The sequence below is a fragment of the Elgaria multicarinata genome, chromosome 10 (genome assembly GCF_023053635.1).
Source record: "Elgaria multicarinata webbii isolate HBS135686 ecotype San Diego chromosome 10, rElgMul1.1.pri, whole genome shotgun sequence".
Classification (NCBI taxonomy): Eukaryota; Metazoa; Chordata; class Lepidosauria; order Squamata; family Anguidae; genus Elgaria; species Elgaria multicarinata.
Window position 1 is genome coordinate 27097400 of NC_086180.1, and position 14285 is coordinate 27111684.

A 14285-nucleotide genomic window follows, 5' to 3' on the forward strand; every position below is an offset into this window, starting at 1 on the left:
GAGACCCTCGGGCGGGTAAGGAACAGGGCATTCGATGGGCGAAGCAATAATGTGAGATGAGGGAAGAAAGATAGGAAGGAGCTAGACTGTGTGACAAGCTTTGAAACAGCCTCAACAGTATGAACAAGACCGGAGCCATCTTGGCCCGATCTTCACAGACACCTCTAAGCTTGTAATTCATCTTTTTTTTCTAAGCTAAACAGCCCCAGACATTGTAACCTTTCCTCACCGGCACCTTGATCATTTTAGTTGCCCCTTTCCCCCTATTTGTTTCTTTCTTTAAGCTATAAGAGCCACAGTTGTGCATTCCGGAGAGAATCCAGCTGAAGTCCTACCTAGAGTCATGACTAACTCAACTCCCATTCATTTCAATGGGTTTTCTTTAGGTAGGGCTTTAGCTGGAGTCCAGCCTCCTTTCCCATAATAGCTTACTTTAAGTGGAAATGTAGTCTTGGGAGGATGCACATGAGAGCAGCCCCACTGGACACCCTAGGATTTACTCCTGAGTAAAACATGCATACGATCAGGCTGCGAGGCTACTTCCCCACGGAAGAATGAATGGAAAAGACACGCAACAAACAAGCGCCGCTTTCCCACGACGAGAAACCCACCTCGCAATAAGCGGGCGCACCCTCACGCAGACCGTGACGCCGCCTTCTTCCACCATATCGCTTCTCCTCTCTACGCCTCCCTTTCCCCGCTTGCTTCGGCTCCAGAATTTAAATTTCCACCAAAGCCTCTTCCCATTGGCCCGTTGGTGACGTAGGCGCTCCGTCCCGCCCACCGATGGGCCATACTATCTCTTGCGTGTAGAGGGGGGATAGAGCAGTAGGCGTATCGATCAAGGCATTAAAAGCGGGGATAAAGAAAACAGTATACAACTCTATCTAAACTATCAGAGGCACATCGGTACTGATTCCATTGTCTTTGCTCTCTTTTGCCAAACGTGTGAAAGGCGAGGAGCAGGCAAAGGTTATCACCCCCCCACACACACACATATACACCTACGCACGCTTTCCGTTTATTGGCTCGGTTTATGGTCCCCGGGAGCGATACAGTTAAAAAGGCGGGTCTTTCCTCCTCTTGTCTTTTCTTAGAGGACTAGGCGGGCAAACAGACGCACACGCTGATTGGCTAAATTGGACTCGCGGCCGGCTTGATCCGCAGGCGCGTTGCTTGAATGTGTCCTTTTCAAAGTTGCGAGGGGCTCTTTGCGTTGAGATCATTTGTAACCACAGACTTTGAAACAATGTAGAGTGACATGCCCATAGTCTGCAGAAAGGACTCTTTTTGGTGGTTAGAAGTAATAGTTGCACTTAGGAACTGATGGGAGAAATCCAGAAATTTAGCAAGGTTGTGATTGGCCAGAAGTGTGTGTGTCTATTCAGACAACACGCGAAACCATGTTGCTGGTTTAGCGTGTTGTCTGAACGGGGCCCATGTGTGTGCGTGTGTCTTCCCCCCTTCACTTTACATTGTTCTAATTTTATTTGTACACCGCTCTGAGATTCCCAGATATAGAGAGGGATACAAATGTTTTGATAAACATAAATAAATAAGTAGATCAAAGGCGTGTGCTTACTAGCTCAGCACTTATTTTGAAGGGTGGATGTGATTTTGGGGATTTTTAAAAAATCATTAAAAATTGCTATCAATGCAAATATAGCTTATTGCAGGTTTCCACAACCTAGTGGTCTCCAGATGAATTGGAGTACAACTCCCAGCATCCCCCAGTCAGCTGAGATCAATGGGCAGGGATGATGGGAACTATAGTCCCATCTGGAGAGCGCCAACTTGGAATTGCTGTCCCTACGTTGCTGATGGTGGGGAGGAGGCTGAGAGGTAGGGGCTTATGATGCAATTCTATGCATGACTTCTCAGAAGTCCCAGTGTCAGCCTTAATGCTGCTGCTGTTGTGAATGGTTGGCATACATTTTGCTTATGTACTTTGCTGTAGACTGTGCTTATTTATATTTCATTTCCTTTTGACTCTTCCCTACCTCCATGTAACCAATTGAAGATAAGAACACAGGAAAGCTTGCACTGCAATAAATTCATTAGTCTTTAAGATGCCACAAGACATTTTGTTGTTTTTGCTGGCACAGCTATCCTTCTGAGTTTCCAAAACCCTTTAAATTGTTCACAGTTCAATGTTAATCTCTCTGGTTGGAGGTAGAGCTGACACAGAGAGTGGTTTATGACAACACTGTGCTACAGCATTACACAGGTCAATGGAGCGGAATCAGTGTTTTGAAGAAGGTGGCGTATTTAGGGTTACTGTCAAAGCCCCATGTGTGTAAGCATCCATGAGAAGCTATCTTTGTTCTGAACCAGTTTTGTGTCTAAAGATGAGGGGAAATGGATTGAAACTGAATCAGAGTAAGGCTGGTAGGGAAAGACATAGGCTGGAGCTCTGGAAGATTATGGGATGCAGTGTGGGCTGCAGCAAGAAGGGGGAATCGAGAAATGTTGGGTGCTTCTTTTTGTGCAAAAGCTCCTTTAGTTCTTGCAGTGTCTCTCTGGAATAACTATATGGAATGTTTTAATCATAAATGGGCAATATTTGGAGAAAGGGATGAAAGAATCTTCTTCTTGGTAAAGCATCAATACAATTTACATTTTAATGTGTATCATGGCAATTTCAGTGAGTTATGGTAACTTACACTGAATCAGAACTTTGGTTCATCTAGCCCAGTATTGTCGACACTGACTGGCAGCAGCTCTGCAGAGTTTCAGGCAGGAGGTTTTCCTGTCCTACCTGGAGATGCTGGTGATTGAACCTGGAACCTTCTACATGCAAAGCAGGTGCTCTATCACACTGAGCCATGGCAAGGTAGGGAGAGAAGGAAAACCTTTCAGCCTTTATGGGCCCCGATGTTTTATAGAGAGAAAAAACTATGATGAGGCACAGCATAAGAAGGATTATGACAGCCCTATCCATATTTCATCAGGTATAATCCTTCAGAACAGAAGCCACAAATGTTTGTCTGTAGTCAAAGCATAAGTCCAGAACAAAAACACCTATATGAAATTTATTTATACACACACACACACACACACACACACACACACACACACACTATGCTTACTCTAATGCATTTGTAGAAAATTTTTGTACAGTCTTAGAAAAATACTACTACTACTACTTAGGAGTTTAATCATCCTCATCTTCATCCTCTTCCTCTTCCATCTCTTCCATCTCTTCAGCTGCCAGGGCCTCCTCTTGTGCAGCCTTGAGTGCAAGTTCTTCTTCCACAGTTGGATCGATAGCTTCTGTGATTTCTGGTCCACTAACGTACTCAGTCTGCACTGGTGGTGGCAATGAAGGGCTAAAATTCTCTGAACTATATTTGTGGCCCCAGCCAATGTAAATATTATCAAATCTCCTGAAGGAAAAAATGAAAGAACAGAACATTAATTGAAAGGGGGAAATCCAGTTATCTTGCTCTTTTTCCCAGGCTTGAGGCTGGATCAACACTCTATGCATGAAGTGTGGCTGCTTCCAAAAGCTGAACTGCCAGGTTTCCTTCTCCTCTTCCCCCTGCTCCACCCCAAAGGTTAAGTAAGCCCCCTTGAGTTCAACAGGGCTTACTCCTAGGAAAGAGGATATAAGATTGCAACACATCGTATCTTCGAGTGGGCAAGGGCGGAGGCGACTGGAGACCAGGGTGACAAAGGGCTTTTCTACACGAGTGATTTACTGCACACTCATTACTGGTCACCCACGGAAGTTAGCAGGTGCTTTATACAACACCATCAACCTCCAAGATGTCGCCCGTGCTTCCCCCCCCCCTTATCCCTCTTTTAAAAAGATTGGAGATAACGCAAAATGGGATGTTATTCTGGTCTATTGGGTGTATAAAATGCCCACATAGCACTTATAATGAAAGTGCCATCTAGTGACTATAAATTGAAACACACAAACATAGAACTTGTAGAGGAAGGACTTTCCTCAATTCAAACCATGGCAGGATCTACATTATTGCTTTATAATAGTTTATAATAGTATTGACAAGTGTTGGGCCCATGGCACATTCTATATACCATTTTCAAACTGCTTTCAAAGTGTTATATCCTGCTTGGTGTAGATCTGACCCATGTGTAAAGGAGCAAATCATAATCCCCCGAAGAAACTGAAAGCAGAAAGCCCTGGTAAGGAAGCTTAAAGGAATAAAGAACTATATTTCAGTTTCATTATGTTGGGGGCGGTGGGGGCGGCAGGGGTGACTGCACAATAAAAGGTGTGGCACAAGATCCTCTTCTCACCATCTGGATCTACTAAATGGGCTAGAGAAGTGCTAATTTAAAAGGGAGGTGGTTTTAGGTAGCTCTGGCTGACTTGATATATCAAAAGGCTTCCTGTTTTGCGGAATTGGAAGTCCTGGAAAAGACCTGTGTTACTCCAAAGGGCTATGGATGACAGCATCCTCGTCAATGATGATTGTTGCTTTAGAGATGTAGGCACTGAAGGGTGCTTTGGTTTATTATATGATTTCACACTTTTAAAAAAACAACTATGTTTTTCTTTGGCATATACAGCATTGTAAAAAACCAATCAATCATATTAAGGGTTTATTAGAATGCTGTAATTTCATTTGGTGGCTCCCAAATACATATGTGCAGTTCAGTCTGAGTTTACCTGCTGCCATTTCTGGGTGTTACAAGCATCATCCAGGACCACCCTTGCCACTAGGTGACACTTTTGCTGCTGCCCATCACTGCTGATGCATGTGCTGCTGCTAATTATGGGTGGAGAAAGAGCTTGTATTGTACTACGTCAATGTATGTGACATGAGCCTGCTTGAGCCAAAATAGTTTGTATACTAGATGGCTGTGTGTGTGTTTACTCAGAAGTAAGTCCCATTGACTTCTATGGGATTTACTCCTTGGTAAATGTACACAGCATTAGTACCTTTTTGGGATCTCTGCAAATGAATATGAACCCCAAAATGCTTTTAAAAATTACTTTGGAAAACTCCCTGAAGGGGATTTTATAACAAAAAGAAGAAACAGATGATGAAGAAAACAAATTGTTCTCTGTTACCTACCTTCCAACAGCAAAGGAGTATGCCCCAGGCCACAAGTTGGCTAGAAGAACTGCAAGGGCATATTGAGGAATTAAGTTTGTTGATATCTCAGCTGACCAAGGAGGGATGTTCTGAATGTCTGTTTAAGAAACAAGCTGATTCTTGGTTACCTGAGAAATATTTGGCTGACAAGTATAATAAGACAGTTTGTATGTGTAAAACTTTTCTCTGAGGGACAAACTACACATTACTTTTAAAAATCAGGCTTAAACTGGCCAATTTTATTTTGAAGAAAAAGCAACCACCCAGTCCTGACTGAGAGTGTGGTCCTGATCTGGATTGGGAACCTGTTACAATTTCCTGCTGAAAAGTCTCCCCCAACTCTCCATCCCATTGCTATTTGCTCCCAAAGGTGTTATTTACTCTCAGAGGCGAAAAGAAGGGAGAAACAGGTTCTCAGGATGCTGAACTTTTTATTCTTAAATTGAAAAGCACAAAATGTCTTTCCCTAATTGTTAATGGCGACTGAAAAGATTGACCTTCGGTGCCACTGTTATATACTTGTGCACTTTTTGCTTTTGGCAGATATTATCTTTTTTGGGCAAATGCCAAGGTCATTATACTAAGATAATATCTGACAAAAGATAATATCTTTTGGCTGTGAAGGTCAATCTCTTCAGTCGCCATTAACAATTAGGGAAAGACATTTTGTTTATAAGAACTCTGCAGACATCTTCCCATAAGTAAGTTATGCTATATATTCTTTTGTAAAAAATGTTGGTATGTAGGTATTAAAATATCAATATATAGAGTATTTTGACCTATATAATAATAAAAAAAAGTTTTAAACAACTCAGATATGTACAGAAGCCTCTGTGGCAATATGTTAATTTATTTTATAATAAGAATGTATTTTTATTATGTGTTGTTCCCACAATGTTTTACAATATGTATTTTAAGCTTCGGCTATCGGGTATAAAAATGCAAATAATAATAATAATAATAATAATAATAATAATAATAATAATATTTACAGCCCCCTGAAGAAGGCCTTGAAGAGTCATAGGCCAAAACGCATCGGGCTTTTCAATTTAAGGATAAAAAGTTCAGCATCTTGAAAACTTGTTTCTTCCTTCTTTTCGTTTACTATCAGAAGCAAATAGCAGCCAGGAGGAGGGGGGCAGCTTTCAGAAGAAAATTGGCAGAAGACTCCTTTCTGGGTTGGAAGCAGTTTTTGGATCCAGGCTTTACAGCTACTTTTTCTTCAACATAAAATTGGCCAGCTGAAGCACAGTTAAAGTACTCAAAGTGCGAATAGCGTAATGGGGAGTTTGATCCTGATTTCCAATGTTGAGTGATCTTCAGGGGAATGAAGCAGGACATGGGAGGATTAAGCACTGTAAAAGCTTTGTAATTTGTATTATGTGAAAGAGAGGTTATACTGAAAACCCATTAGATAAGCCTTCTACAACCTCGTGCCCTCCAGATGCTCCAGCCGAGTTGTAAGAGTTACATTCCAACACATCTGGAGGTCCCCAGGTTGGGGAAGGCTGTTTACCGGCAGATCAACCAATGAATAATCATCCCAACCTGTTATATCAAAAGTTAACACGAGTCTGGTCCAGTTGAAATGTAACCATCTTGGCTTAATGAACCATGGTTTATTAAGCAGAGAAAAAATATTATAGCTGTGGACTTTCCCTCTCCTTTCCCCTCTGACTGTGGACTTTCCCCTCCCCTCAGAAGCTGAGGCACTTCTGTCATGGTTTACCATTTGGAACTGAAATTGCAGTTTAAGCTCAGTTTGCTAACCTAGGCAGAGATCATGGGCTCATCTACACCAAGCAGGATATTCCACTATGAAAGTGGTATGAAAGTGGTATATAAAAGGCAGGAGCCACACTACTGCTTTATAGCGATATTGAAGTGCACTGCAGGATCCACACTACTGCTTTATAGTGGTAATGAAGTGCACTGACAACTGTTGGGGCCCATGACACATCTACACCAAGCAGAATATAGCACAATGAAAGCGGTATGAAAGTAGTATATGGTGTGTGTCAATGGGCTCAAACAGTTGTCAGTACACTTCAATACCACTATAAAGCAGCAGTGTGGCTCCAGCATTTTATATGCCGCTTTCATACCAACTTCATAGTGGAATATCTGCACAGTTTTCCAGTTCAGATGTAAAGGGAAACTGGTTTAAAGTAGGAGTGGTGAACCTTTTCCTCCTGAGGGCTGTACACCTCCCGCCCCTTCTAGCCTTCTTCATGCGACAAAAAAACACCCCAGTAAGTCCGACTTATTTTTTGAGACGGAACTTGCCGCTGTCTCCTACTGTGTGCAGGAGAAGCAGCGGGATCAAAATGGCCCCCTGAATGGGCCACGTGCACGTTGTTTACTTCCTTTTTTGAAAGAGGAAGTAATGGAGGATAAACGTGAGGGCGGAGAAGTGACGGTAAGGAAATGCAAATTTCCCCCCGTGTGATGACACTCCCAATCTGTCATTTCTTTGGAACTTCTGCTCGACTATCTGAATGAGATACTTGGTTCAACGGCAAAATCTGCAACTCTTCATGGGAGTTCTACCATTGGTTTTATATTTACAGTATATGTATAGTCTTGCACCAAAACTACATATTAAAATGTTTTCATGCTTCCATTCTAACGCAGAAATGAATGTAATGGTCTTCTGCAAGATGACCATTACATTAAGGCTGCAAGATTCTCTTTGCTTTTTAATGATTTGGAAGCCACAATAAAATGGTAAGATCCCAAATATGAAAAAACAATAGTTCGAAACTTCTCTGACAGCTGAACAGAAAATGGAGTAAAGTTTAACAAACACAAATTAAATGGAAAAACTGGAAACATTAGCCCAGAGTGGTGAAAAATATTCCCATTTGTTCCACTGAACTTAACAGTACTATTCGAAATCAATATGGTGAGTTATTTCATTTTAGCAAAACTGCTTACCTTCTGTGCAACCCTATGTACGTCTACTCAGAAGTAAGCCCCACTGAGTTCAATTGCACTTATTTCCAGGAAATTGTGTATAAGATTGCAACCTTAATGATCTACAATCCTAGGGTGACCATATGAAAAGGAGGACAAGGCTCCTATTTATTTATTTATTATTAATTTATTCATTACTTTTTTATACCGCCCAATAGCCGAAGCTCTCTGGGCGGTTCACAAAAAGCTCTCTGGGCGGTTCACAAATCTTTAACAGTTATCTTTAACAGTTGAATAGAAAAGAGAATTTCAACAGGTATCATTTTTATTTGTGTTGCACCTGGTGAAGTCCCTCTTCAGCACAACGGTTAAAGCTGCAGGAGTCCCACCATCTTTTGTAACTGGTCAAGAGGGTAGAACTCCTGCACCTTTAACTGTTGTGATGAAGAGGGAATTTCACCAGGTGCTGCATGCATACAAATGATACCTGCTGGAAATCCCTGTTCTATACAACTCGACTCCTCCTTTTAATATGGTCATCCCAAGCAAGCACCTATTTCCCCCACTGGCTTAAACCTCCATATTTATGACACCTGTAATGAAAATAGGATCAAACACATTGTGCTCTTGTACCTGCATCTTCAGAGAGTGGTGTGAGAAGTGGGGGTCCTACTTCTTGTGACTCCTCTGCCTCATCAGGTTTCTCCTCTTCCTCATCCTCTTCTTCCTCCTCCTCCGATTTTTGAGAGGGATTAATCCAGGTACAGCGTCCCTGCATCCAAGGGATCAAAGTTTACAAATCAAGATTTCGTGAGAAATCAGTTGGCAATATTCCTTTGCTAACGTGAAACCATATTTGAGGGAATAAGAGAGAAGGGGTTTATCTACACTGCAGACTTCATGGCTACACCTGGCTAAACTTTTGGACATTGCTGTTTCTTTCCCCACCCTCTGCTTTTGCACCCCCCAGCCTGCTGAAGTGTTCTGGACAGCTTCCCTGGCTACTGGTCTGTTTCCAAGCACAATTCCAAGTGCTGGATAGGATCTTTAAAGCTTGATATGGCTTCGAAAGGCTTCCTCGGGTTTTAAGATCTTTGGGGTGGGCCATTCTATCGGTACCACTGCCTTCAGGCGTTTGGTGGCCATGCGAGAGAGTATCAAAGAGAAATCGACACAAACTTCCATAAGCATACCTGCATCAGAATATTCTGCACATGGTGCACCCAGTTGGAAAGAGACTCCACCATCTCTAGCACGGAAATCGGTTCAAAATCAGGATTTTCTTCATATGACTCTCTTCCAGCTCCTCCCTCCTCCTCCTCATCTCCTTCTTCTTCCCCAAATTGATAAAACCCCAGAGGACTGATCTGGGTTGCTCCTGAAATGCGGGCGATCTGTGCCCGCAGGTAATTGGCCTCCGTGCCTGGAAAAGGCGGGTAGCTCACGATGGCCGCATCCAGTCTTCCGATGAAGAACTTCTTGATTTTCCTGGCATTCACTATCTGCGCAGGGGTCACTGGGGGTAATTTCACCCAGGGTTTGCCTGGTTCATTGCAAACAAAATAGGTGAATTTATTGGTGCCGCTCCGGTTTCCTTCTTTCGGTATTACCGGTGGCGGCTTGTAGTTGGGCTTTGGCGGCTCGTCTTTTTCTTCATCCTCATCTTCTTCATCCTCCCGCATTTCGCTCCCTTCTTTTAATCCCTCCTCGAGCATTTCTTCCTCCTCTGCCTCTTCTTCCTCCTCTCCTTCACGGAACTCGACTTCGGCTACAATATAGTTGGCCTCAATGCCGAGGATTTTGCCCCAGAAGCGACAGGTCTGGATTGGATGTGTGGTGACCAGCTGTTTGAGGGCAAGGAATATGTGGTAGTATTCTTCCAAGCTCAGACCAATTCCAGCCTGTTCAAAATAAAAGGCTGTCTCCATTACGTTGGGTAGAGGAGTGTCTGGCTGGGAAAAAAATGACTGAATTAGACAAGTGTATTTATAAAAGAGTGTTTCATGATAAATAATAATTTAATCTTAATCACAGTTTAGTTTGATGCATCAAGCTTAATGGAATTTATTCCCAAGTAAGTATGCATAGGATTAGTGGGGGTGGGGAATCTCCTAAGGTTTTTGGACTATAACTCTCATCACCCGTGACCATTGTCAATGCTGGCTGGGCTAATGGGAGCTGTAGTCTGACAATATCTGGAGGGCCACAAGTTCCCCACCCATGTCTTACAGTTAGTGATCTGAAAGGGGGCGGGGAGAGTAGGATTGGGCATCTGCATGCTATGGTAATGTTTTCCAGTTTACAGGTGTTGCATTGACTCACCATTTCCTCTTCTAGTTCTTGGTCTGTTCCCTCTCCGCCACCCTTCTGGAACAGTGTCTTGTACATTTCAGCCAGCTCAAATGTTGGATGTTTTTCATATTCATCCCGGAGAGTGTCCAGTTTCTTCTGGAACCGAGCACACTTCACATCCTTACTGATGTTCTCAATTATATCAGCTGGATTTTTAGGTCGCTCATCCAGAATCTTAGACAACATTTCAGCAAGATGATCATACCTATGAAATTAGGGGGAAAGAACCCCCTCCCCAAAGGAGACAGGTTATTGGCTTGCAGCAATATATTTTCAATGGAACTGGCTGCTCACAATAATATTTTTGTGCTATTGAGTGGATTCTCAGCAGTTGTGGGGGGATCTAGGTTTTATCCTGCTGTTGTAGGGAAATCACAGTCCCAGTCCTGAAAACTCAGTATTATTTGATTGCTTGGAAAAGGCATTTTCCCACCCCCGCTACTGTTTCTCTTCATCTAGTTGGTGCTTTGTAGAATGTGGTTGGTGCTGGTCTTGCAGGTATGTATTGGATGGTGTCCATGCCATCACCATTGGCAAATTGCACACGTTTTGTACCCTGATCCCATGTGCCAACTAGTTTTAAAGTTTTTCAGTTATTGCTAAGTTTCTTTAAAAGCTCTTGTGCTTCCTTGCTGTAAGACCATTGTGTGGAGTGCTATTGTCTCCATTAAAAATGAAGTTGTGCGTATGAACTAAGTCAACCTCTCCTGACATTTTGGGAACCTTTGTATTTTATTGGTTTCTTGTTCTTTGCCACCTGTCCCCGAAACAGTTCTAGATCCTTTAAAAGTGAATGACACAAATCTATGCATGCCTACTTGAAAATAAGTCCTGCTGTGTTTAAAGGGGCTTACTCCCAAGCAAGCGTGCATAGGATCGCAGTCTATAAGCTCCACTTGTTCAGCAGCAAGTCCATATGACCTGTGATAAGATGGTTCCCGATCCACAATCCACTACATACAAGAAACTATATATCACTTTCTGCCACTCACAAGGGCATCCTGTAAAGGCTAAAACTTAATTGGGGCATATTTTTAATGAGGGTGCTAGCAGGTTGACAGCTCCTAGTGCTAGCCATCAAAACACATAGTATCGCTCTTCCATCCTTCCTTCCTTTAACGGATTTTCTGTAAGAAAAAAGATGGAAGAAGCAGTTCAGGTTCTCTGAATGCCATCTGCTGAGGCTGCCTAATGTGAGACTGGCAGCCACGCTTTTCCTTTGCCCGCCCCTCAGCTGTAGAATGATCTGCGCATTGAAAGGCACCTGCTGATTCCTTTGAATGTCTTTAAAGCATTAAAGACTGTATTATTCCAGGAGGTGTTCCCTTTTTAGAATCTTATTGCTGACTGATATATTTGTCGTATTGTTTTATCTTGTTTACATTGTTTATAACTCTGTACACCGCCTAGGGTATTCAGTATGTAGGCAGGATATTAATTTAATAAAACCAGGGGGATAGCACAATAAAAGCCTCATCTGGAAGCATCCTAAGAAGGCTATAAAATGATATCCCATTCTACACCGTTATTCAATTTTGGCAGAAACCACACAAGTGCCACTTTCTCTTTCATCTTTCTTCTCATCCCGCTAGTTTTATTTCTACACCTACTCACAAGCTCACACCAGTTTTGATGCTGGTTTTCAACAGGTAGGCTTTTGCGTTCTTCATTGCCAATGCCCTGGGTCCCGGATCTGGGATTTGATCTTCGTACAAGTTGACCCCCATCTGATAAAGGCCGTATCCAGGTTCGTGGGTTTGATACGGGCCGTGTCCTCCCGTTTCAGGTTGCAGAACATGGCTGCTTCTGGTGTGCAGGCTGCTTTTTGACACCACGGGTGGCATTGGATCTGGCGGCTGAAATCCACCTCCTGCTTGGTGTTGATGAAAGCTCCCCCTTCCCGTGGGTGGTTGCCAAGAAACGCCGACTGCCTTCGGGTCCTGGGGGCCATCCCTCGCTTGGAAAAGGCCGCCTCGGGCCTGCTGGGGTTGATACGAGGCCCCTCTTCCCTCCAGCTGATCGTAGACGTTCAACTTGGGCTGCTCGGGCTGGTAGAATTTGTCACGGGACGGCTGGTCTGGCGGCTGGCCTGGATAGGGAAGGTGGCTGGGTTGTTCAGGGGGCAGGCCTCCTCCCTGGGGTTCATGTTGGCCTGCCCCTGGATCCTGGCCACCGGGAGTGATCTGGCTGGGCTGCCTGGGGGGCCCCTGGCTGGGCTGCTCCGGGTTCTCCCCACTCTCGGGGGTAGGCTGCTCTCCGGGGGGCTCTGCCATGGGGCCGCAGAGGGGGGGGTGAGCCTGTAGTTCTCCTTCGAGTCGCCTCTCTCTCTCTCTCTGCAGGCACGGCTGGCTCTAGCAACAGCGGGGGCGTTGCTAAGGTAAACCTGAAGACCGTTGCTAGGGGGAGCGGATTGGTTGCGACGCGCCTGGCTTCTGCCCAGACTAGGAGGAGGCAAACTGGGAGTAGAGCAGGAAAGAGCCCAACTGTGGCCGCGGATGAGGAGGGGGGGAATAACGTAACCCTAGAAGGAGGACGCCTCCTTCCCGCTCGCTCTCTCTCTCGCTCGCTCTCCTTCTCTCCGCATTTCCAGCATCGCAGCGCAGAGCAAGCCCATAGTAGCCAGGCTAAACAGGATTGGGGTTTTTTTTTGGGGGGGGGGCGAGGGCGGACTGCCCCAAAAGTAGGGGAGCAGTTTATCTGGTTTACAGGCCTTTTAGAAACAGAATTGTAAACTTTTTTTTTTAATAAAAAAAAAGTTTGTAAAAAGAAAAGAAAAAAAGGGGGGCAGACAAAATTTAGAGGAGCTACCAAAACAGTTGGGAGACTGTTAATCCGGTTTGCAAGCCTTTTGAAGACAAAACTGTAAACTTTTTTAATTGTTTGTAAAAATAAATAAATAAGGGGGAGCTTCCCCCCCCCCCCAACCCATCCTGGCTACAAGCCTGGAGCTCTTTTATTTATTTATTTATTTATTTATTTTTATTTAAGAGTATTTTTATCCCGCACCTCAGCCAAAAGGCTCTGGGAGCGGCTTACAATGTATCAATAACAGTCCCTACCCTCAGGCTTACATTCTAAAAAAAGACATGACACACAAGGAAAAGTGGATGGGGAGGGAAGAGGGAGAAAATAAAAAGAAATTAAGGAGACTGTTTAGGCTGGTGAGAAGGCCCTGCTCCGTCCTCTCATCTCCCAATGGAGGGGTAAACCAATAGCTCCTTCTTCCCCACAAGGTGAAGATGTTAGCCCTGTGGGGTGGGGGTGGGGGTCCAACTGAAGCAGGCTCTTCAAATCATAGCTGCTTGTGATTTGGGGAGGCGGGAAAGAATCGTCCTCGCTCCCCCTTTCCCCCCTCCTGTTGCCCCAAAATCCATTCTAGTTCTTGCCTTATAACATGTAAGAAACAAGGAATATAATAAGTGACAAAGGATCTTGTGGTGCCTTAAAAAGGAACAAGTTTATCCTGGCAAATGATTGCTTGGCTACAGCCAGAATAGGGGCACAATCCTATGCTGTTTTTATTGTTTGTCTTAATTGCTTTTTATTGTTTTTGCTGTGTTCTTACTGTTTGTGTTTTTATCTCTCCTAATGTACTGTTTTGTGTGTGTGTTTTATTGCTGTATGTAAGCTTGGGAGAACTACAGCTCTGAAAGGTGGCCAAGGAATATTTTAAATAAATAAACAAATAAATGTATGTTTAGACAGAAAAAAGTCCTACAATCCCAGCATGCCCCATCTGGGAATTGTAGGACTTTCCCCCATCTAAACATGCTTAGGATTGTGCCCTAAATGTCTTTTGGGGCTGAAAAAAAATCCTTAAAACTCTTAAGGTTTAAGGTGCTGCAAGGATTGTTGTTGGTTTTGCAGAAAATCATCCTAGTAAAGGGGAAGTTGGGAGTGGACCTACAAGTCCAAAAAGGCCTACAAGGGGTTTTTAGACTTAAAGAA

The 14285-nt window shown here is 43.7% G+C and overlaps 2 protein-coding genes across 2 annotated transcripts in view; both read right to left on the reverse strand.

Moving 5' to 3' along the window:
* Window positions 1-667, reverse strand: part of CENPE (centromere protein E) — a 60116-nt gene extending 59449 nt beyond the window's left edge. Inside the window, exon 1 of the mRNA XM_063136436.1 lies at window positions 612-667. Within this exon, the coding sequence (XP_062992506.1) occupies window positions 612-667 (56 nt within the window). The remainder of the gene's footprint in view (window positions 1-611) is intronic.
* Window positions 668-3070: 2403 nt separating this feature from the next.
* On the reverse strand, window positions 3071-12610 carry LOC134404564 (radial spoke head protein 6 homolog A-like). The gene is made up of 6 exons (XM_063135300.1): window positions 11952-12610; window positions 10308-10542; window positions 9179-9937; window positions 8619-8757; window positions 5049-5166; window positions 3071-3386 (listed from the first exon to the last, which is right to left on the reverse strand). The coding sequence occupies exons 1-6, from the start codon at window positions 12608-12610 to the stop codon at window positions 3155-3157; spliced, it is 2142 nt and encodes a 713-aa protein (XP_062991370.1). The 3' UTR covers window positions 3071-3154.
* Window positions 12611-14285: the final 1675 nt, after the last annotated feature.